We start from the raw sequence: 25,228 nt of genomic DNA on the forward strand, positions 1-25,228 counted from the left end.
TAGCATATCTGATCCCTCTTTAGAAAGAGCAAGTAGTTCAGCTGCATATAGGGTGCACTAGCCAGCAGCCCTGTTGACTTAGGGAAAGTTCACAAACATTTCTTCACCACTGGGTAAGATAAGTCAGCCTCACTGCCATGCAAAACAGAAGCTAGAGAACAAAGACCATTTAACTTGAACTGACTTTAAAGGAACAGAATAAATCACAGTATTCAACATATCAGATACAGTCTGCCCACATTAGACCACTAAATATACTGCTACTTGTGTTCAGGAACCAACCTACTTTCATAGAGACTGTGGGGAAACATTCACAAGATTTCCTCACTGTAGATGAGACTCATCTTTGGTTGTAAACAACCATGACAAGGCCACTTACCAAGGACCTGTTTCATACTTGTACTTCACAGTTTCAGGCTCAGTAAATACATGATCTGCAACAAAACAGTTTATATATAAACAGGGTTAGAGATCACTGAAGGATGACAGCACCATTGACAAGTCTTACAAAAAGATGACTTGTGTATTCTGTTTCAGCAGTTAACTTACTACAACCTTCAGAGAGCATGCTGAAAATGATAGCCACCATGGTTTTCACTTGCCACACGCCAAAGTCCTCCTCTGTTTCATCTGTCCCTAAGCCTAGATCTGAACAGGTGATTATAGAAAACAACATTCTTGCACAGTCAATTGTAAACAAACCATAAGGCTTTCCTTATATTAACACAGAACTGGCAATCACATGTACTGGTCTTAGAAGGGACACATGACCATTAGGGATTTGCTACTCTGCTCATAAACTGGTTAATATTCACTTTAATAGTCAACAGCCTGAAGACTACTGATAGCTTACATCATATCAGTGTAACAGTTACCAAAAAGAAAAAAAAATAGTTCCTATCACTTCAAGTGTAACTTAACTTCAGCCACCACATTCAGGGGGGCCACAACAACCCTCTTAAAATTTACATGTAGGGTGTTTGGCTTGGGGTTGCTTTTTTTGCTTGTTTGTGCTTTGTTGTTCAGTTATTACTACCTGCAAATAGTAGAAGCTTGCAGGCCACCTGATGTTGAAAAAGCTGTTACCTAAGCATTTCATTTAAGATCCTTCTACGGAGACTTCCAAGGCCTGTCTGGATGTGCTCCTCTGTGATCTGTGTTAGACAATATTGTCCTGCTCTGGCAGGGGGGTTGGACTCAATGATCTCCTTGGGTCCCTTCCAACCCCTAACACCCTGTGACCAGTGCAATTGATGGTTTTCTTCAGTGGATTCACTAAATTTGGTTTAAAATTCAATGTTAGGATGAAACTGAAAGGAAAAAAAAAGGGCAGCAGAGCTTCTCAACACACACTTAAACATTTCTTCCACTTCATCTGTGAATTTTTAGAAACCAAATCTTCATTTAGAAGAATAAAATCTGTAACAATCACAGAGAGAAAACCTAAGGAAACATAACCGATTCCGGTGTAAAAGCTACATCAAAAGGATACATTCTGCCATGGTCTTGATAGTCTGATCTTTCACGGTGGCTGAACTGGGGTAGCAAGTGTGAAATTCTTTGCGTAGATCGTAGAAGGAATAGAAACAATCTGACAGCAGGAAGTTCTACAAGGAAGGCAAAAAGTTTGTTTTGTACACACCATTCCTTTAAATGTCAATTAATATTTTTGGACTGAATGAGGCAGTTTCAAAAACCACATAGATGCATGTCATCAGCTTGTCTACAATAGACCAGTTTAGCTACTTTGCAACAGTTCAGATTCCACAGCCTTACAGAATTAGATCTCTAGATGAGCAAACCCAAAGAGGTTCTGAGAAGCAGACCTGTGCAAAACAGCCAGAGAACATGGATGGGGAAGGAAAAATAACAAAAAGATGAGCTATGCTTTGCTACTTTATACATACTCCCATTTAAGATACTGTATTTCTTCTTTTATGACTGCACTGCAAAACAACATTGTAATAACGATTAAATAGTTAGAATGCACAAAATACCATCTTCAAGCAACTCAGAGACATTTATGCATTACTGTTGTATACCAGACAAGAACTTCAATTACATAATTATTAGGCTTAATGTCTGAGTAAATATTTATTTTTTCAAGCACTAAACCAACTAATTCTGGTCTAATTCTTCACTCTGTCCAATTCTTCCACTATATAGAAGTTTGACTCCAGCCCAGACATAAGGCACTAATCTTTCTAAATAAAGATTTAAGGAAAATTACAAGGTCATGTTTCTCAGAATGGTAGGAACAGCAGAAGCCAGTATCTGAGGCTTACTAACATTTAGTGTGCATGGGAAGAAAAAGTTTTCACAAATGAAAAATTATTGTAATAAGAGAAAAAAAAAGAAAGAAATGCAATGTTAAGAGACTCAGAACTTGACTGGTTCCACTCCTTCACCTGGTATGGACAATTATTTCTCCCACAACATTACAGAGTTTGTTTTGGTTTAGCCCATTTGCTTCAAGAGGAATGTAGAAAGCATTACCTACAAAACAAAAAAGTACTATCACTTCTCAATGCTCAGCATCATCCCTGTTTCCTTCCTTGCTTCATCCCTGCACCAACAGGTGCTTTTCATTAAAAGCCACAGTGTTATGTTTTAATGTAACACAAATGCCAAATGAGGATTTGTAGAACTCATCATGAGCCAATACCCTTATATAGAGAGAAAAAAAAAAGCAACTGGTCAGCTCCTTCCATGCCAGCTGCTCCCATTCCTGTGGGGTTCATGCAGGCCCTGCCAAGCAGGCTAAATCAAGAGCCACCACCCTGCACAAAGGCAAGATTCTTCTCCATATGCAAGAGAGCCTGCTTACGCCCTTGCAGGAACTTGGGGTAGAAGCTGCTGCTTCACACAGGAGAGGCAAATAAGCCGCAGCTCTACTTCCTGCTGAATAAATGCAGATGGGGAAACACTGCCAAGGCAAGTCACTGCTTGTGTGTTTATTCTCTGCAGGACATTGACACTTGGTAGGAACCCATGGTTTAACTCAAGCTTAAACAAAGCTTCTCTATCACCTTGGTGAGGTTAGACCTGTAGCTGTGCTTCCATTTATTGAGACACAGGATTCAAAGAACTCGTATCATTCCTGTCTTTTCCAATTTTTCTCTTCATGACACTCTGGGAGTCCTGAAGTACCAGAACTGAATTTCAAAAATCAAGTGCCAAAGTCTCTTCTGCTACTCAGGCTTGAAAATGGGAGGAGATCACCTTAACACTGTAGTTCCCAAGGTTGAATTGTGTTCTCATCTCAAACTTAGGTAATATACTTTCTTTGATGTCCTTAAGACACAGTACTGTTCTTCTGCATGAGTTGTGATTTCATACCTTCTTAGATGTTTCTGGGTGGAGAACTTGTCGAATGAGCAACTGGCCATCACTGCAGAGTGTGTAAGAACTCCTTCCAAGTACTTTCAGATCACTGGATACCAGCTGACTAAACTGAAAAATAGAATGATAAATTTCATTGCACTGACTGGTACAGGTAACTGCATAAAATGAGCATGTACCATTAAAGACAACACTCAAAAAAAAAATGCAGTACTTTGTAATAGCTTTTGACATAACGTTATGTACACAGTGGGCTCCTGATAGAGATAAGCAAATAAATTACATGCATTTGTGAAATAAGACCATCAGCAGTATGGTAAAAAAAGTAAAATATGGCAAAATTATGAGTTCATCTGAACGGTCATGGCATTAGAATGGTAACATGCAAAATCTGAACTAACTTTTAAAAAACCTATGAAATATTTGAAAGCAAAACACCTTTCAAGATCAAAACATAATACTGTTTTTGCAATAGCCTTTTTTCACCAATGGCACCTTTGGCTTCTGTTGTGTCCTTAATTTTTAGTTTATAATTTGAACTTCAAAAAGAAAAAAAGCTACACATCATGATCTGCTAATGTTTCAGAAGTTAAATGCTAAGAAAAGACAGAAAAATTATGGTCTAATGACTTCAACAGTGAAATGATAATCAAGTTGCAGCTAAGCCAGTTCTTGGTAGAGATAGTGTTACAAACACTAGATAAAACCATTCCCTGTGTGTAAGGTGAATAACTCCCAATAGGTCAACTCACAAAAGGAAAAATCTCCATCTGTCACGTTCAGTATTACTTTCCATCCTTATAACAGTTTCTTGCCATTTATTACTCTATACCACTGTTAAATTCCTTATTCATAAAAGTCAGCTAACATATTATGCTGCCTACATGTGTGAGTTCAGTAAATAGTAGCTTGTTAGCTAGCTTTCAAAGGGACAAATGCAATTATTCTAAGCTTCCCCCTTGATGCTGCTCCCTCCCAGGAAAGCATCAGCTCATAAACAAAGCATAATTAACATCTTGATGCAGTAGCCACCCAACGCTCTCAGCAGTATCTTACAACTCCAAATCAGACATCTCCAAAAGCAAACTACAAGCTGACCTGAAATTCAGACAAAATCTTTATGCTGTCTCTCAACCTGTGTAAGAGGAGCTTTATCATGGACACATGTGACATTTTACATGTTTATGAGGCTGCTCAGTAAAGACCATGTCCTCATGATTGCATCCCACAGCCAACACAGTACTTGCTGTGAAAACAAATCCTGCAGCATTTGGAGACAATGGTAAGGCTCCACCAGGGAGAACTCACGGTTTAGTGGGAGCAGAGACATGGTTACTGAGGCTTTGTTCCAGAACAACCACTCAAATCCAATTTTGGCCCTTTCCTATGCTTGGGCAGCTAGCAGGGTTCTACTGCCATTGCGTTCAGAAATGCTGTAGTAGTGGCTACGACATATGAAAACAGAGAACTGAGGGGCAGAGCTGGGTAAGGAACATCAGCATCTTGTGTAAGATGCGTAATTTGCAGGTATATATATAGATTCCATTACATCAATGCACTTGAGTTATTAAGCAGAAGATAGCTGAAACTACCTTTATATTGCAATTCTTCACATGCTACTGAAACACACAAAACCACACAGAGATTAAAAAAAACACCCATCAGACAACCAACCTAGCCCTTGCAGTTTTCAGAAAGTCAGTTTCCTCCTGATTTCTGGTTTAAGTTGTGTACCTACCACAAACATATGTCTTGAAGAACCTGAGGCTACAACACAAGTCATTGTTTAAGGATGGTTTCAAATCAGAAAACTGAGATCTGAGAGTACTCAAAATACCTCAGGTGGAGTGTAAACAACAGAAAAAGAAGAAAATTCCAGAAGACTCAAAAGGAACCGTTTCAGAACTGCAGTTCTGGGGACTTCCATAGTCAGAGATCAATGACAGATAGTCTCACTACAACAGACACGAGAACTGTGTTCTTACTAAATGCACCACCTTGCTACTCTCTTTTTTAAGCTTCTGGGCACAGTAAATATTTGCAAAAAGGGATTGGAAATTGTGATAGGAACTAGCCTCCAGAAGGTGTATATGGATTCCTGCCAAAAGGAAGCAGAGTCTTGATGAACAGTAATAAAACACTCCCCAAACCTTCAACTTTGGACCCTGCATTTCTGAAGATGTACAAGACCCTATACATAAAGAGTGCAGTTAGGGAGATAATTTGATCAGGTACAAGAAGAAATCCAACACACACAAATTGAGGGAAGCAGCCAGTGTACGCACCCTCCTGCTCTGCAAAGGAAACATAGGAACTGCAGCTCAACAAAGCAGAAAACAAAAAGAGAAAACTGTTTGGTCCAGGGAAGAAGTGCTCAGGTCAAATGGTACAGGTTAAGCTGGTAAAGATCAAGACTGTGCACTGACATATTCACAGTTTTTCAGATAGTGTTTCCCACACAACATACATCTGGAAAGACAGATACACAACAGCTATTTTGAGAAGCCCTTGTTGAGAAAATATCAAGAAAAGTGAAATATTGCATAAGGGCACCAGTAAGCCAAATAATATGAGTGTACTAAGGTTTAAAGGCAGCATTTGTTCTCATTTTTAACTGAGCCAAAGTATTTGCACTACATACTTATTAAATGTCAGTGACAGCATTAAGCATCACTAATATCTTTCCAATGGGACAACTGACATGTCAAAACAATTCTCTGCTTTTCTTACTAGAGGCTAGCAGCTTAAAGTTCCTTAGATAAAATGCCATGAGGTTGGCAGGCCTTGCTTAGTGCTTATTTAGAAACTTCTATTTTAAAAACAGTCTCTCTCAAACTTTGGGGTGTACTGCTCCAGAATAGGGCAAAAGGAGTGTGGGAAGAACAGACAACAGCCATAAGCAATCCCTCCTGTCCAAAAGAGCTTAGCTATCGCATCGGTTAGAGGAAGATGGAAATAGTGTAACAAAGTGTAAATGGGAAGACGTACCCAGGAGGAGCATGGGGTAAAATACCAAGCCTAGTCACAGAGGAAGGACAGATATTTGAGAAGTGGCTTCTTTCATCTGTGTAAGATGTCTCCAAATTCTGGAAAGGTCAAGTGTGAAAAGCATAGCTGGGGATCGGTACTATAGTGCACATTCAACTCTTAAAGTCTGCAGTCTTAAGACCTTTAAGTCTTTTCACTGTCTATCATATGTATCAAGGAGTCAAAGCAACCAGTATAGATGTGTCTATAAAGCCACACTAAGTTAAGCAATTCAGTGTTCCTGTGGAAAAGCCATCTTCAGCATGCTTTTCTCCATTAAAAATTTTAGACAGCATCTCAAAAAACAACCTCAAGCCAGCATACACCCAAATGTAGCATGCTAAGGGCAAGTTAAGACCAGTGCCAGATTTACATTACATTTTTCTGTCACACATGTTGAACAACCTGTCCACAGCTCTGTCATTTCATAAATTCCATCCACAGCTCCCTCACTCCACTAACAAAAAACTTCTCAACTATTTACCTCCTGTCATTCTTCTTTGTGTTGTCTTCCATAGCACTCCCTCACTTTAGCATGCAAAGCCACCCCACCTTAAGACTTCCTCCCCAAGCTCACACACCCTGTGTCTTTGTTAATCTGCTCATTTCATAGCAACAGAGTTCTAGAGCATTAATTACCAGTGTTTGCATCTTGCAACCAGCCCTCATTTCAGCTGCAAGAACCACAACTTACTGGCATCACCCTCTACATTTAATAACTTATTAAACCAGATCAGTCTCTCTAGTAGCGCTCTGATACATCATTCCATATTTAAAGAGAATATGGTCAGTAATTCAATACTGAGATTAAAAACTGAACAGAAAGAGAAGGGAGAATAAAACAAGCTGCTGTGTACATTTATCTCCATGAAATCTCTGAGAGTTCCTGGGGAAAAGGTGGCAAGAGAGAAGGAAAGAGTTTGAGCACCAGTCTGAAAAACTGGCTAAACAGGATTTTGGCCATGTAGCTAAGAGTACAAAGAGAGTGAAGAGGCATGTTTCACCAGCAGCAAAGCTGGATGAAAGCCAGCATGAGCTGCTGTGTTTCTGCAAATGAATCCCAAGTGGCTGAAACGACACAGCCCCCTTCATGAACAAAGCTGTGGAGGAGAGGAACCAGAATATCCCTCATTAAGCTCTTTCTGTAGCTATGATGCACAAAGCACTAAAATAGATTTCTGGCTATTTGGATATTCCCACTTCCCTAAATAAAAATAGCTCTCATCCTTGAGAAAGGCCACTGCATCTACGCTCTGTTCCTGGCATGGTAATGAAATGCTGAGATAATTCAGTGGCAGAACACATCCATGCTGTCAACTGAAGCATTTCTGAAACACCAATATAGTCTGGGGAATTCTCTCTTTAATTCACCTCTGAGCAACAGCAAAACATTTAGCTGCTTCTTATTCATCAAACCTCCAGCAGCAGATATGGGTCTTCAAAACAGAACCTTTCCCTCTTGCAATGCACAAAGTTTCTCTGCTTTGCTTCTTTCAGCTCTAGTGTGACCCATCAGTGAAACTGCACCAGACAAGGCACAAAATTATTCACAAACTTTAGGAATTACAGGCACACAATTATTCACAAACCTTAGGAATTACAGGCACACCTGAAACTTAACCAGGTCTGGAATGTTATGCTGAAGTGTAACATGAATATCCAGAAAGAAGCTTAGACTGGAGTCCATGCCTAAGGTAGACATGCACCTATACCCAAGTGGAAAGATGAGTTATTAGAATACTCTTTGCTCACTTGTTGGGACCTGATTACAAATCAGTGCTATCTACAGGCACGTTAGTGAATTGTCCAGAGATAATACCGTGACAACACATGAATACACCATCAAGTTTCTGGCAAATTAGGTTATGGGGGGAAAAATAAAAAGTGGTGATCTTGACTTTGATGCCATCTTTAGTCTTAGGGAGGAAGACAAACAGCATCTGGTCCAGTCAAAAATTAGGATACGAGACAGACGATACTTAATTTGGAATAAAGCCTGTCACAATCATAACAAGCTTAACATTCTGGAGCAGACTTGTGGGAGAAAGAAAAAGAAAAAAAAAAAAAAAACCAACCCCAAATCAACCCACAAACTACCCAAGAAACCAACAACCAAGGAAAACTTATTCAGGAGTGACATCTTTTAGTCATTATTACAAGGAAGACTTTTCAGCAGTAAGTTAGAAGATAACCTTTTTGGCTCTCCTAGGCTCATATATTCCAACATATTCCCTTGACCTTAAAGAACTCCTATTACTAATATATGTCTGTCTGAAAGTAAAAATATACCCAACAGAGCTGTAAAATACACTGTTAAAGATGAAAAAAAAATTAAGGCACATAAATGTGAACTGCATACACATCTTCTGCTCAAAGCTGGAAAACAAGCTACATCTGTTTGGGGTTTTTTATCCCCCATATTATTTTTTTTAAATCAAGATTAAATTTCTGTTCTGGTCAGCACAGATCTCCAAGCAAAGCAGAAGCTAGAGATCTGTTTCAGATCTTTTTTGCAAATCATTTTACCTAGATAAGAAACTTCTTCCAGCAATGAGTTATTAGGAAAAAAGAGCGTAATACAGAAACCATTAAAGGCAGGAAGCTCTAACACAAAACCATACATATCTCTGTGTATGCATCTTTGTCTTTAAGTATAGAATTATATATGACACTAACTATAGTATCAAAAATCTCATCAGGCCAGCTGAACTTCCATGTTTGCATGTCTATTTAGACTCTCTAAATTTATAAAATTACTTCTACATTTTCATTCAATTCCTCAATATAAAGTCCCAAAATCTGTTGTATTTTATTAGCATGCTGTAGTTTGACAACTATAGCTTGTATTCTTTTGGAGCAGCCAATAGAATTTACCAAGACAAACCAGTAATGTCCTAAGATTTACACAGACTTAAGCAGTTGTTGTAGAAACAACAACCTGCTCCAGTGGGAGATATCCCTGCCTATGGCAGGGGGTTGGAGCTGGATGATCCTTGAGGTCCCTTCCAACCTAGACCATTCTATGATTCTAATTCAACCACTTCTTTTTCAATCCAGAAATATCAGAGTTCGCTCTCATGCATACTCTCCCTTTGCCACATGTGAACTGTCAGTAGAAAGAGACATTACACTTCTCTAACTGCAGGTCTCCTAGCAATGAAACCACACACTTTTAAATATCATAGATGCTACCACTTTGCCACAAATATCACTTTGACTAAAACCATACTGTTTATAACCATGTATGATATCCAACCTTACTTGCGTTAAGAAGTAACTGTCATTAGCTATTACTGTGATTTACTGCATCAGTGCTTTAGAATGTTGCTTAGGCCTTTGGTGTGGCTCATTCTTCACTTGAGCATAGAACATAAAATAATCTGTCTTCTTTCAGATAGAAGCAGCATAGAAAACAGTGACAAGCTCTAAAAAGCTTCTGTACTCCAATTTCTGCTTCATCAGGCAAAGATATTATAGCTCTGTTCTCAGAGTCTGGTTTTACAATTTATTGCCAGAGAACACCCAAAATCACCTATACAGTTGCAGTTTTGGTTCCTGTAAGGAAATGTCCAATGCCTGAATGTAAACAGGCTGCCTAGAGAAGTTGCAGAACTTGGAGATATTCATAAGCAAGACTGAAGCACCACTGGAAAACAAACATCTGGCAATCCTGAAGTCTCCCTTAAGACTTAGAGGCTATAAACATCACATGAGAAATCTCAAGCCATGGCTTTGGTATACAAAGCTTTAGCACACACATACCACACACACAGTGACATGCCAACTTTGGGAAATATTTTTGCTTGGACTTTGTGCCTCAGGTCCTACACCCATGTGGGTTTCACATTTATTTACAATACTCTCCATGGGCACTTCTCTGCTCCTTCACTCTTCAAACCCGGGTGATAATGTCAGTCTTATCCATGCAATGGAGGAATTTAAAGCATGTCAATACTAGTGCATTTCAGCAGTATTTACAAGTATGATAACCCTTTATTGTGCTAGGTAACTTTTTAAACAGAGAATCCTATAGTAAGTCCTTGCCTTTGTTCATCTGTTAAGTGCTATTCCACATAGCTGATAATGGATACATGGTGACCTTGTACTGAAATTGCCGTGTAGAAAAGAGAAAGAAAAGAAAAAGAGAAGTGCAAGCCACAGTACAGCCAAAAGTGACAGCTAACTTTTTTTCCCTCCCTCCCTTCTAGCAAAGCAGAAGTAAAAAATCTTGTATTTAGATACTAGCCAGACACAAGCATGAAAAATAAAATCATCTGTTGGTTGTACTTGCTTGCAGGGCAAACTTGCAGGAAATGACAGAGGCAGACTAGGTCCACTCACCAGAAATGTTCAAAAGCAATATTTCCAGCCTGATTTCTCCTATTAGGAGGAAAGCAATTTTTTGCTCTAGTGAACACTAATGCCTGAGATTATTCAGGCATTATTCTAGTGAACACTAATGCCTGAGATTACTCAGGAGACTGAAGACTAGCCTGGACAAAAGCATGTTTTTTATTTCCAGCGTGCCACAGACAATATAGCTGTGCTCAGTATGCCCAGTCAAGTTACGTCTATCACCTTATGACTCCTGAGGTACTAGAGACTCTATTAAATAACTGAGTCAGTCACAATCACCATGAGACAGATGTATATCCCACCCAAAACTACTCAGTTCCTATCCAGCTTTGGAGTTTTCAAGTATGTATAAGAGCAAGTTTGCTCTCTTCAAAGAGATGTACGATGAGGCACTGAGCTTGTTTGAGCACCACAGACTGTCTTCTCCTCAAGTTACTTCTTACTACCAACTAATCTTGTTGACATTTGTATTCTTTCCTGAATAGAGGTCCAACAACAGCAAACCAGATACTACAAATTCTGCTGCTTCTGATGCTGTTCCAAAATAGGTTCATCTGCACTGGGCATCCATACAGACATAACTCATATTGTTGCCTTTCTCCACCCCTGGCATGAGCTAATAAAGATAACAGAGTTAAGGTCTCAACTACTCCATGGTTGGGTTTCTGCCCCAAAACCCCACATATCATATATCTTCTGCAAGTTGTTAAAAACAAACAAACACACAAGCAAATACATATTAAAAGCTATTAATAAGATATCCACTTTTATCTTTCACTTTGTTGGGAAGCTGAAGTTCCAGGTAATAATTCCACCCTGTGCTCCTTCTGGTGTCATCATACAGGTCATGAAAGATTTCTCAGGTCAGGAAGGCACCCAGCCTACATACACCTCTTACAATGACTGTACAAAGTTCAAGGGAGAAAACAAAAGAAGATGCTCTTCAAATTTATCACATCTTTTCCTTCAACAACACTTTGAAAAGTACTTTGAAATTCATCATACTCCTTCAGAATTACATAGAGGACCTGGAAACTTGAAGCTTAGGTGATGGTAGCCTATGTTTATTTTCTACATAAAAATAGGTTGGTTTGGTGTGATTCAGTAACAGGTAGAAGAATATGAAATACAGAAAGGGAGTAACAGTTGTTATGCTTTGTCTGCCCAGCAGCAGTTTGCAGAGCATAGAGAACAGACACTGTGACTCAGGATTGTGAAAAGCTGTCTTAAAGGTGAAACTTCTGCATTACTTCTTATTTTGGCTCATTTCAGGCCTGGGTCTTTGTACAACACAGTAAACAGTAGCTAACTGAAAGTTTTAATTCTTCCAAGGAAAGAATGAGTATTTCATGACCTTTATTGATTAATTATTTCTTAGATGGAAGTTTGCAATACTAGATTATTTGCATGCTTTCCAGTTATGGTATCTAAAGCATCTAATTCAGGTAATGCATTAAGCATAAAAAGCTAGACCATGGTTCAGGCCCTAAATGTCACAGCAATCAGGTCACAGCTTTTATCTTCAAAAGCACAATCTGTTTTAATAAGAGAGTGTTGAAATATGCAGCGTACTCCACAAACAAGCTACTCAAAGTTAGTCTTGTGTATGATAAAGCACCCCAGTCCAGCAACATGAGAATTTCAGTTTCTGGACTTACTTCACTACTATTTTATATATCAGGAAGCTGCTTAGTAAGGAAACACTGAGATAAAGCAAGTTCTCATCTTTATATTAACTTGCATGAAAGAAGCCACTAACAAAAATAACAAGATAATGCAAAAAAAGGCCTATCTTGCAGAACCTGGGATTTATTAGCATAGATTATTATTGAGTCTGTCTTTAAGCAAAAGAAAATTCAATATTAGTAAACAACAAGCAGCAAAAATAAAAAAAATCCATATTCTGTCAACCTTTTACCTACATTTCAAGCAAGATTACAATGGTGCCTCACACTCCTCACAGGCTGCTTGCTATCAGCTCAACCTGCAGAGCTAGTCATTACAGCCTGAAAGACAAGGTTGAATGTAGTTTCCAAAAGTTTTAATTAATGCCATGACTGTAATATTTCCTGAAGTCTTGATTTAAGCACAAACTCTCTCAGTGCTCTATACCTCCCCCACTTCCACTTACCTCTGTTTCAAGGACAAACTTTCATTAGCAATGTGATCTTTAGCACTGGCTCTATTGACTGTAATGCATGGTACTCCTTATTTACTCAACACTACCTCTTTGTTTGTAGTGCAAGCTTAACCAGTTGTAGAATAGCTAATACTTGCAAAATTAAAGCTTTTATTTCTATGGACTTGTATTCCAGGTAATTTTTGTAGCAATATTCAGGGGAAGTAAAAAGAAGACGCATAAAGAGAAAGAAGACATACACATTATCCACAACTTTGTTTCCTTCAAAACTCTCTCATACTCTTCGTCCTTCTTAAAACTTATACTCTAAGAGGATCACAGGCATGGACTTTCCTGAATAACAGCCTCAAGATCCAGGAGTATCTTGGCTTCTCTAAGAATCCAAGTGACTCTTGCTAATATCAGCAAAAAAGCACAAAGTTTTAGAAACTGGCTCTGCTCTGCTTCAGAAATGTGGAGGCTCTACTTGTTTGAGATGCTTTCAAAAAAACATAATGGAGAAGTGGAAGTAGATCATCTTGCCTTCAAACTCTGAAATTTTACATTTAGAGATTAGGACAGCAAGCCCATTCCATTTGATAAATGGAAAAAATGACTAAGACATGATTATCTCTAAGATAGTAACAATTCACAACACATCAGAATTTAGACTTGGCCTGCCAAGGGATTCAGACCAGCACAGTACAGAACACAAACATCAGTCGTAACATTGAGATGTTGCTTCCTCTTATAGAGCTACATGCTCTCTTTCAGGTATCTTCTTGTTTCCCAAGTGAGTTCATGACTGAAAAGACTTTATGAGTTACCTAGAATGAGGCTGTTACATACCTTCTTGTGATCAGTTCTCAGTGTCTAAGGTTTATAGGAAGGGGAGCCTGATTTACACTTCCATTTGTTTCTTTAAGCATATCACAAAAGCAGCAGTTTTCTTCTCCTGCACTCCTCCTTTACATGGTGCCACATCACATCCTTTACAATGATCAAGAGTTCATCCTGTACCAGTTTAATTCTTCTCTAAGAAATAACATGAGCTAATATAATTGAGTAATCAATCAAGCAAACCCTACAACTCTGTCACTCATCTTGTGACTGCTATGTATTTTCTAGTTCTCGATCTCACACACTGGCCTGCAATCTAGTAGTTATCAGAATCAAGATGTTTTATGTGTTATACACTGCTGAAAAGAACTCCTAAATCAACTTTTGGGCTTCCAGGTACACTGCTACAGAAAGATGTACTTGCAAAACAGAACCTCCACCGTGGCCTTTGCACTTCTAGTTTCCAAGATGCATACTATAGGTGTACTTTACTCTTAGTGCAATTCACTGAAACAGTTACTTATCAGGAAAGTAATTCTGCCACAGCTTCTGTAAAGATATCTCACTTCATACAGCCAATGTGTCTACACAATTCATTAGAATATTAAAGCACATGCTTTAACTTCTCAAGAACTAGAGCCAAAGAATGGAAAGACTACTAATTAAGTTTTGCTCTCAATTCAGTACAAATGATAACACAATTCATGGACAGCCTCAAAGCTAAAGAATTTTTTTTCTTTTAAGGTAACAGGTGTTCTAAATCATCACAAGAGCCAAGTTTTTTCTGCAAAAGAGAATGCAAGCATAAATCTGAAGTTTCTTTTCAATATTTTAGTGCTAACAATACCCATTTGTCAGCACTTAGCCTCCATTTTGCCCACTGCAGGTCTACAAAGAAAGGTAGCAGAGGGAAAGAACATGAGATAATGGGAGAAGTTGCAGGGCATTTCAGGGTTTGTTTTTTTTAAGTGACTCAACATAGGTCATGAGTATTTAGACATCAATACCTTCTGCATAATATTTCTTTTATAGCTTGCATCTCCCCTCACAGCACATAGATTTAACCAGTGAGGGACAGATTAGCAAAGCAGTTGTTTATAAACAAAGCAAAACCAGAGGCTGTTGTGGAGAAATATACTGGAATAAGTTGTGAACAAGTTAACAAACAGCAACATAGATTTATCAGAGCAAAGCACTGAAAAACAGTTTGTAGAGCAAACATGACTTCTGATTCAGTACCTTCTTAGGACACACACACACACAAAGTTGCCTTTCAGAGTATCAACACTTGCCTTCCTTCTGAACATAAAATTATAGCTAGCAGAAATTGATCATGATTATGAAAAAAAAACCCACATCCAAACAACAACAACAAAAAAAAACCCAACCAACCAAAAAAAAAAACCCACAAAAGGCAAGCTTTGCCAGGACACGGATGACAAGGACACAAATGTGAGGAAGAGGGAGAATTACTGTTGCTGTTTCTAATGAAGAGGGATGAAAGTTTCAATACTAACCTTAGAAATTACAAAATAAAAGAGGGGTGATATAATATTGTTCTGGATTAAAAAAAACAAAACCAAAAACCTATCCAAACAGCACTTTTAGTTTTGGCCATGACATGGCTTTGCTAGCAATATAATTTCCAGCATCTATGCATCACTCTAAAACCTAACTGTTCAGCAAAGAAGTGCTGCAACATATTGACAGAGATGTTGCCCTCATTTGGTAGCACTCGGCTACCTAAGGCCTTCTGCATTTAACTGAGGGGTAGTTGGTGTTTGTTTTTTTTAAAGAAGAAAAAATTTCCAAGCAAACCAACACAGATGCAAAGACTGTGTTGGTTTGACTTTCAAAAGCTGTGACAAGAACCAGCTAAAATGTTACCAGAGAAAGAGGGAAACAATGAAGGTTTGCAAACAATCCAGAATATCCACATAAAGTTTTCCAAGCTGCTTCCATGTTAGCACACACATATGTGTGTTATGTATATGTATATATGCAGTGCTTGCACCAGTACTTACTGTCAAAATGAAGAATAAAGCAGTTGTATTTACCATTCCTCAGACACTTCTAAGACCTATGACAATAGTCCATTAACACATTTACAGTGACTCTTACAGCAAGCTAGAGGAAAGAAGTTCAGAGTCTCTGAGGGATCATGTAATCCATTAATCTTTGTATTAAAAGGCTTTTAACATGGTTTCCATCCATCTATTCTGGACATATCATAGTAATTTTTTTTAATACATGCTAATCCCTAGACTTGATAATAGAGTTGATGTTACTATTATACTTCACCAGAAGCAGCAGCATCTGCTATCATAAAAACAACCAAATACACTCCCCAACTTGTAGTGATTACTGGTACTTCTAAATTTAAGAGAAGACAGCCCAACTAGCCAAGACTGCCTCACTTCTATGTTTGCAAACAATACACAGCTTTAGACAAATTTCTTTATCTGGTTCTCTGCTTATTTTGAAGTGAAATGCTCCTAAATATAGGAACAAAGCAAGGTTTAAGGGAGTCCTCAGATGAAAGTATTGCAGCCATGAGAGAAGCTTGCTTTTCCACAAAACCTAACAGAACACAAATGCTGCCAATTAGAAATGCATTTACATGATCCATGATTCACACATACATACATACATAACAGAAGAACTGCTTCTGCTATTAACTCTTCTGTCTTTGCAAGGAGAAATTTGAGTAGTTCAGTTATGACATGGTGTGAGCTGGGCAGCACAAAGAATTTGTCAAGGGAAAATAGTTTACCTGTACCATGAACAAGAGAATTACAAGCAGGCTTCTGAAACAAGAGCTAATCACCCATTTTCACCAATAAAAAACAAAATCTCCATGCTGTCACAGCCTACAGCTATTAGTACATCCTAATTTCTCCACAAAGGAGACTGATGATATTCAAATACAAGGTATCAGACACAATTTAACCAATGCCCGAAGTTGATCAGTGGAAACAGGGAACTATTAAATGCTAATATATACTAAGAACTTTATACCAGGCTACATGCATACAGAGCAGAATTTCATCACTTGCCTGCAGTGACGAACTGAAGGACACCTTGTGTCCATTGGGAATATCCTCACCACTCATTGCCAATACCAACATACAGACACAGTTTCACAGTATCAACTGCCTGACGGACAACCTGTCTGAAAACATCTCTCACCCACATTACTTGTCCACACCTTGCTGCAATAAATGCCCTCAGATAAACTACCTAACCAGCAACACTGCACACCAGACAGATCTGCTCCAAACAGAAGTGGTTTTAAGTCAGGACAGTGCCCTGCTCCAGTTTAATATGCAGCCCCAAAAACTTCTGCATGAGCAGAATGCAGGTGAGGGAGGCCACAGTAACAGCACCTAAGTGAAAGGTGCCACTAACAAGTTTTCATACAATTGCTGCTTGAGAACACTCTGCGGGGGCTGAAATATCTTTAGCTGGTATCACCATTAAACATGTTGGATCATGAAAATACAACCCAAGGGTGTAGTTTCATGGGACATCAGGTTGGACAGCAAAGCAAATCAGCAGTTCCCACCCTATTTGCTCATTTCAGTGATCTGTTTACAGCATAGCTTCACAAAGAGTTTTACTGACACAACAAAAAGATGGCAAAGCACAGTGTAGAGGCAAGAAACAAACTGGCTTCACTGCTGAAGCCAGATCTTGTGAAACTACACCCTAAGTATTTGCTGTGGAGAAAGCAGTCTGCTCAGAAACACTTGCCAAAGCTTTGCCAAACACCTGCTCCAGTACTTCAGATCTCAGACCCAGCAAACATTCTGAAGTACAAACTCTGTTAGGAGCTTTACTGAGATGATGCAGTCACCAAATAAATTGGTGTGGGAAGATCAACCATGAGACTTAAAGAAACCCAGCAAACCACCAAACAAAAACCCAAACACCAACACAAAACCAACAAACCAGCAAAAATCACTCTGCATATTCAGGCTTTTTCTCTGCAGTCTGAAGGTTCAGAGGTGTACAAAAAAAACTCCCAAAATAATTTATCCAAAATGAAGGTGTGACAGGCGGAAAGTGAGCCAAGAAAACTTTCTGCTAGTGCTTTGTGAAGAAGAGGCTGTAGAACAAGTTTCTCTAAAAAAAAAAAAAAAAAGAGTTGTAACCAGTTTATCAGGTTAGAGGAATTCACTGGTTCTTCTACCTCTCCCCTCAGCTCATTTGCTTCCAAATGTTCATCTAACCAGCTTGGTTCTTGCTGAATGTGTTCATACGTAAGAAAACAAATTGCACCTGTAGCTCAGCTGGATGATCAATAAGCATGCTTTAGAGAGCTGGTAATTTTCTATTATCTGATGAAATGGCAACACCTCAGTGCTTTCAATTTGTGCATAGTTTAGGAGAGTGAGGGGGAAATGACTCAGCTTTCTCCTTCTACCTTTAAGAAGAGGAATGAAGCCATCACTGGATTCAATGTATAATGCAATGGAATATCAGCAAGGCTAGCAATCTTTCAGATTATTTTTTAATACTGAAATGTCAATTCATAGATGAAGTTTGGATTCTTTCAATATGTTCAAAAGCAGACCTAGCTCTCATGAGAATGTTTTTTTGTTGGTTTGTTGTGTTGTTTTTTTTTTTTTTGTGTGTGTGTATTGTTCAAAGAAAGATGTTAATTACTGCTAAACACTGCAGACAGCTCTCCAAAATTATTAGCTCATCTGAGACATGTCCCATGTCAGGGAGACATGCAAATATTGCCTTGCAAAAGGAAAGTAACATGTCTTAAGGCAAGTCATGCTGATTCGGCCAGGTTTTCTGTATGGGAAGGATTAAGAAATCCACAACACTTTCAGCTTAGAAGCATCTTTAACTTAAAAGCCCCATGGCTAGAATCAGAGAAGCACATGAAGATGTAAGATTTTTAAAATGACAGCACAATGAGGCTGTGAGAAAGGTAAAGTTCATTTTGGTTTTGCTCTTCAGAAGAGTCTTCCATTCCCGCAAGGCTTCAGAGAGCAACACGAAAATAATTTTCTCCCCTAAAAGCATGGAAACTGGAAACCCATAAAGTAACAGCAGTTATTTAGAGAACAAAACAAAACAAATATATACAAACAGCAATCTACATAAGTCAGTCTTCTGATTTGGGGATCTGAACAATGAAACCTGGCAAGAATTTCCCAGAAATGCAGGCAAAAATACAGGACACTACTGACTTTCATAAGCGGTATAGGTAATGCATGACTAGAGGTTTATATCATAGTCTTGAGATAGTTCCAAATGCACACTTGGTTAAAAAAAAACCCAATATATTTTTCTACACAGTATCATCCTGCAACTACACCACCACATCTCACTGAGCAGCTCCAACTTCACCATTGTGGGTCCTACAACAGAGTTTTGAACAAAATACATCAAGCAGACTGCTTCTAACAGGTACATACTTTGACTTCAGGTAACTATTTCCCTAGTATCATTATCAGGAGGTCCTCTTTCCACCGAAAGTGTATGTGATGTGCAATGTTTTGATAGCTATCAGAAAATATAGTTGGATTCCAAAAGCGTGTAGCATCTGTGTAATCAAATGCTTATTACTCTGGACAAGTAACTTAAAACTTGCAGCAGAACATACAGAATGCACAATGCAGCAAACAGCTTGGTTATTAGGGGGCACTGAGCTCTGGAACCTCACTTTATAAAATTACACATCAAAACCATGCCAGTGTGTTTTAGAATTTTCCTCAAGACAAACTCCAATAGCATGGGGCATGAGATGTGACACTGTAACAATATGAAGTAAAAATGAAATAATGCATCACTTGTCCAAGTGCCTTGTTACAAGTAAAGCAAAAATGTAACTACAGATTACAGGCTTTTGGTACACCATGTCATTGCTGGAAAGTGAACTAAATAGCAATAGGAGGCTTTCTGTGGTCAAGGGGAAAGTCCAGATCCACAGTAGCTGATCTACTACTTAGCACCTACAAATCAGAGAATGACTGAGGCTAGGAGAGACCTCTGAAGAACTGACAGAACTCAGAATTAATTTATGCTTAGCAATTCTCATTTTCCTCTACGTGCAGAGACTGAGAACCCCGGGCAAAAGTCAGAAGTAGGCACTGAAACTTTGATTTACATGACTGAGATGTGTGCTGAAGTGAGTGATTTCAGATGCATCATCAAATTTTCTACCACAATCCAAACAGGGTGTGGAAAGCTAATTTCATATACCCTCTAACATTACCTCAAATTAAAGTACAGGTCTACTTCCTTTTCAAACAACCACCTCACCCACCTGTGCTTTTTCTAATCAAAACACTTAACTGAGCAAAAGAAAAAAAATTACATCTCTGTGTGTTGACAAATACCTGACTCATTCTTGACATACATGACAGCATTAACATATTTAATGGACATCCTCAGAAACACAGAAAAAAATCTACTATCAAAGAATATGGAACTTTGCATTATGGCACCATTACAAGTGGGCATATGACTTCTCCCTCCTACATTCCAGAATCAGGACGCATGGAGGAGAAGGGAGACAAACTTAAGTAAGTGCATTCCCAGATGACCTATGATGGAACTGACCACATCACAACTGGCACCTACCAATTAACAGCAAAATCGTTATTTTGTTGCATAGATACGCCAAACAAAAAGTTTTTAAAGGGTTGTTTTTCAAGAGTCTGTACCCACCTACACACAAAGGTAGCATTTCCTTTTACTCGTTAAAGCAGACCCACCTACAGTGCAATTTACGGCAATAAGATACAATCTCCCATAAAGTATTGAGTCTAATTAAAGTGTGTCTTTTATAAAGGTAAACAGAGTGTACTAGGCTAAGCTGTTCCAGATGTCTTTAGTGCAAGATCTGGGACAAGATCAAACCTGCAGCTGCACATTTTCTCAGGGGTTATTCTGAAACTTTTAAAAAAAAAAAAAAGAAAAAAGAAATTCTCTTTCTGGTCTTGGACTGCAGTAAAACCAGTGCAAATAGAATAAATGCCATGTGCAACTAGTGCTGCCAGATTTTAAGAGACATTACAGTTACACATTTATATTCTCAAAGCTACTCCAGAATGAAGTCTTAACCATTCAGTATCAAAGGGTTAGTTAGGACTTAGTCTTCCAAGTTATCTGTGTCACCAGAAGTTACAGCAACACAAACCTGTTCTACTGCCTAAACAAGTTTCTTGCTGAAACACACCTACGAGTGATTCAGACAAGGTGTGGAAAGCCAGTTTTGTATGTTACACAAAAATGCACCATTGTATTTTTCCATTCAAGCACATTTCGCATATAGAAAAGACAGTGAAAGCGAACTTCCAGCAACTGCCTAAGTATACACTACTGCATTAACATTTTGAAGGTAATTTTGTGTCTCTAGAACCACAAGGATCATTGAAGTGTACAGATTTACTGTCCTGGTGTAGGGAAAAACTCAAATCTCTTTATAATCCACTAAACTAAGCTCATCTGGAGAAGAGTGATACACAACACACACTGACACTGTTTTATGAAAGTATAGTTTTGAGGATTTCAACTAGCTTTAAGAATAGTAAGAGGTCAGGTTTTTCAATACACATTACAGTAGCTAACCTGTAGGTTAAAACGTACCCCCTGAATTTTGAAAGTTTGATGAGTACTGATAAATTAAGTAGTGCTCTTATCAGCCTGCACTTTTAAGCCTAGAATAAGGGAAATTTGGAAGAACAGAAAATCCAGCAAGATAATCTGAAGATGGATCTCCCAAGGACTACAGAATCAGCTCAAATACTCTGGCTTTATATATTAACTGTTTCAGAACTACAAGTTTTCTGTTTCATATGGTTCAGATATTTTTGGGGCTAGCTTTAAAATAGCACAGAAACTTGTTGGTGATTACCAGGTGAAAGGCAAAATTCAAGTCTCTTTCTTTCATCAAATCAGCTGAATCTCGTCCCCAGGCTTCACCCTGATCAGCCCATGCTCCCCAGATCAGCACCTCACCTGTTGAAGAACCCGGTCCAGTGGTTCAGCTTTGCCCAGTCCCTCTGGTGTTAGGCCAATCACTTCACGACACTGGTCACTTAAGTCCAAGTTGTCTGCTTTCACCAGGGATTTGTGTAGCGTCCCTACCTAAAAACATTTAAGAAATTATGGACAGAAGTGAGGCACAATCGAGTTAGCCTTTTGTAACAATCTGTTCAGACTGCAGAAAAATCAGCAAGGTGCAGTGTCACGTTCCCGATAACAATCGCAATGAAAAAAAGCATTTGTCGATTTCACAAATCGAAACCTTTGGCCTCAGTTTCTTTCCCTCCCACCCAGGAGGGCCACGCTCTCCGCTTCGGTGAATACCAGCAGCTTTTCATGTGACGTTTTTTGCCGTTTAGCACCGACTTTTGCGGGAGTTGTTAATTGCAAACGAATGATCACATCACTCTAAGGCAGTTTACCGAATCTAGTCATGAAATTGATAGTCGTGATTGTTTTATCAAAGCCCTTCATCTCTCGGGGTTTCGTGTTTGTTAGAGGGCTTTTGGGGGAAAAGTTAAATCGGAGCATGTTTTCAGATTAACTGAAAATTTTGAAAGGTTATCCAAATATTGGTTAAAAAAAAAAAGTCTCCCGCAGCAGGCCGTAAAGGGTCCAAGGGTTCCCCTGAGCCAGCTTCCACGAAAGCGTGCACGGCTGAAGCCTACCGAGAGCAACTTTTGGTAGTAAAGCTTCACAAGACCGTAGACATCTTCAAATGTGAAGCTATATACGTTTTAAGGGGGATGGGGCAGGGGGTGGAAGTGCTTTAGAAGTACGTTCTTCCCTTCAAACGAACAAAAAGGGCCTTCTTGAGTGCCTAGCCCGAGGAGTGAATGACCCCCGGGCAGGGGGCCCCGCTCCCTCCCCTCCCCTCGGTGCATTTGTGAAATGAACAAACGGCTCCAGGGAGGCGGCGAGCAGCCGGGCGAGCCTCCTCGCCCTGCGCCCCGAGAACGCGCCTCGCACCGGGGGTCGAAGCCATACCTTCTTGCTGTGTAGATCCACAACTTGCCACACCAAGAGAATTAGTTCCCTCTCATCCGAACCCAGTTTAGCCCCATATGCACCAGCTGTTGCCCCAAACAACACCACCAAAGAGTCACTGTGCGAAGCCGTCATGACCACAGGGGGAAACAACTACAATCAAAAGCAGAGGTCAAAAAAAGAGAGAAAAAAGAGACACAAACAGAAAAAAAGGAAAAAAATTCCTGTAAGGTTCACCCCCTACCTCCAAGTGATCAAAGGGGAAAGGAGCAAACGAGAAGTCACGATATCAAGAGGTGAGAAAGAGCTCTTTAGGAGGTAGGGTGTTTGAGAGGAAAAAAATGGAGAAGCTTGCATCTCTACCTGCTCCCGGTGATCTTCTTCCTGGGGCTGATTGGGAGGTGAAATTAGCAAGCTGTGGGTTCCTTTCCCTCTGACATCATGGCAGAAGCCCAGCCTGAGTCTGGGCTTTTTCTTTTTCTTTTTTTTTTTTTTTTTTTTTTTTTTTTTCCCTTCCCCTTCCCCTCTCCTGAGCTACCTGCCCTTGGTGCAGCTCATGTGACTCTAGTCAATCTCCCAGAGGGACGAGGCCATTGGGCCCCTGGAAAAGGTGTAGGAGGGACGGAGGGAGAATCAACGCCTGGCTGATCTGGCCTGATTGGTTTTTGAGGGAGATCCGAGGAAAACTCCCTTTCTCTCTCTCCAATTCTGCCTGCAGGAAGTGCCTGTACCTGCTTTCAGTTTTGCGGGATCTCGTCCGACGCTGGGCGCGGGCACTGCGCGCTCTGCTCGGCGCCTGCGGAGACGCGTGGCCCTGCTCTCGGCTGCTGCGCCGGGACGGGCATGTGGGCGCGGGCGCTTAGATCAGATATCTGTTTTGTGTTGTTGGCAATCTAAAGAAAGTACATGAGCAGTTGACCAAGCACAGACTCTGAGTGAGCTTTGCAATGCACAGCGCCAAGGCCTTCACCTGTTGCTGGGCCACTGCCCTTCCTGCCTGGCGCTGGACACAGACTGCGTTATCAGTGCCGGTCTTTCTGCATCCTATCGGCGTTAAAGTATCCCACTGGGAATGCTGAGAGATATTAAGGCAGAAAGTACTTAGTAATTTAGGTCCACTGCATATGGTTCGTGAAGGTAGGTCCTGGTACAACAATTTTTTGTTTTGAGAAGAGATGTATCCAGGATGTTTGGCAAAGCCCTGTATTTGCTACCCTAGAAATTGCTCAGTAAAAGACTACCACCTGGGCACTGACAGCAATCCAAGACTGGCCTGTACCTCTTTCCTGTCTCACAGGTGAAACTCTACAAACACATATAGTGTAGCTTCTATTAAAATCCTCATCCAAGCATTTCTGCTCAGGGGGAACAGCAATAGTATTTGTAACACCGGAGGCTAAGGCTGTTTCTGGACACTTTACAAAGTCAGACTTATTTTAAATCAGAAATTTAAAAAGCCTCTAAACTGTTACAACTATTTTATTATTTTTCTTATTTCCACAACTGATCAATTAGTAATGATTTTTAAAGGCCAAATTTTGCGAGTTAGACTGGTCATTATTTTTCTTTTGCTTAATAAATCTTCAGTGTTACTGTTGTGTGGAAATAAAGATTACACTCAATGAAAAATGGTGCTGCTATTTAGCTACTGATATTTATCACAGGAGAGTGCAGCGAGGGACATTTAGCTGTGAATATCTGATAGTTTAAATATGAACATCAAAACTTGCCTTCTTCCTTTCACTTGCTGATTTTATAATTATTTAATTGTAGCAGTTATTATGGGGCTCCTTCACCAAGCACCAATTCACATGCTAATATCATCACTGAGACTATTTTTATTTATTTCAATGAAAATAAACTACAGTTCAGGGAAGCTGTCTTGTGAATTATCTTAGAACTCTTGTCTTGCAAGTCTTTACCTGGCAGAGGCCACACAGAGAATCTGGCAGTGCACAGGTGCATCTCAGTGAGGATCACAAGGTGGCTGTTAAATACCTCTCAGCTGCTGTCTCTGCTGCTCATAGTATAGCTGCCTGAAAAGCAGTCCTGAAGATAGATCATTGCCACAGAAAGGGCAGATCCCCAAGCACTCGTAGGTGAACACGTGAATCTGTAACATACATATACATTCACGTGTTCAAAATGCTTTCAGCAGTTTGGGGTTTGGCATTGAGGGATTTATACAGCAGCTGTATTTTCCTCTGTCAATACATGTCTAGAAGTCCTTGACAGACTAAAACACCATGCATATTCCCTTTGTTTGGTTATATCCTTTGGATATAGTGGTAACAAAGCAGCACAACAGCCTGTTAAAGATGATTCTTACCCCTTAAGTCTGTAATAAAACCCACAAAAATACACCAACTTCAGGCAAGAGAACTGTTCCTCCATCCCAATTTGTCCCTGTATCATGGGGATGTTTGGGGTGGGGCAGTTACGGCATGCATGAATCTAAACACAGATTTTACCTTTAGCTATGCTCACAAAGTACCTGTCTGCTATTATTTAGATGTTTTCATGAGGGTGGCCCTTCATAATCCTAAT

At 39.6% G+C, this 25,228-nt stretch overlaps 1 protein-coding gene across 8 annotated transcripts in view; it reads right to left on the minus strand.

Moving 5' to 3' along the window:
* Positions 1 to 25,228, minus strand: part of ESRP2 (epithelial splicing regulatory protein 2) — a 97,694-nt gene that overhangs the window by 19,351 nt on the left and 53,115 nt on the right. For 6 of the 8 annotated variants that reach the window (XM_064160426.1, XM_064160427.1, XM_064160429.1 and 3 more), the window contains 7 exons: positions 23,045 to 24,794; positions 22,682 to 22,834; positions 21,668 to 21,796; positions 3,340 to 3,453; positions 1,493 to 1,607; positions 550 to 648; positions 380 to 434 (listed from right to left, as the gene is read on the minus strand). In XM_064160426.1, coding sequence (XP_064016496.1) covers positions 380 to 434; positions 550 to 648; positions 1,493 to 1,607; positions 3,340 to 3,453; positions 21,668 to 21,796; positions 22,682 to 22,816 — 647 coding nt within the window. In that variant the 5' untranslated portion in view covers positions 22,817 to 22,834; positions 23,045 to 24,794. The remainder of the gene's footprint in view (positions 1 to 379; positions 435 to 549; positions 649 to 1,492; positions 1,608 to 3,339; positions 3,454 to 21,667; positions 21,797 to 22,681; positions 22,835 to 23,044; positions 24,795 to 25,228) is intronic. The other 2 variants (XM_064160428.1, XM_064160431.1) reach the window with 2 other exon arrangements.

Source organism: Pogoniulus pusillus, chromosome 20, assembly GCF_015220805.1.
Source record: "Pogoniulus pusillus isolate bPogPus1 chromosome 20, bPogPus1.pri, whole genome shotgun sequence".
Classification (NCBI taxonomy): domain Eukaryota; kingdom Metazoa; phylum Chordata; class Aves; order Piciformes; family Lybiidae; genus Pogoniulus; species Pogoniulus pusillus.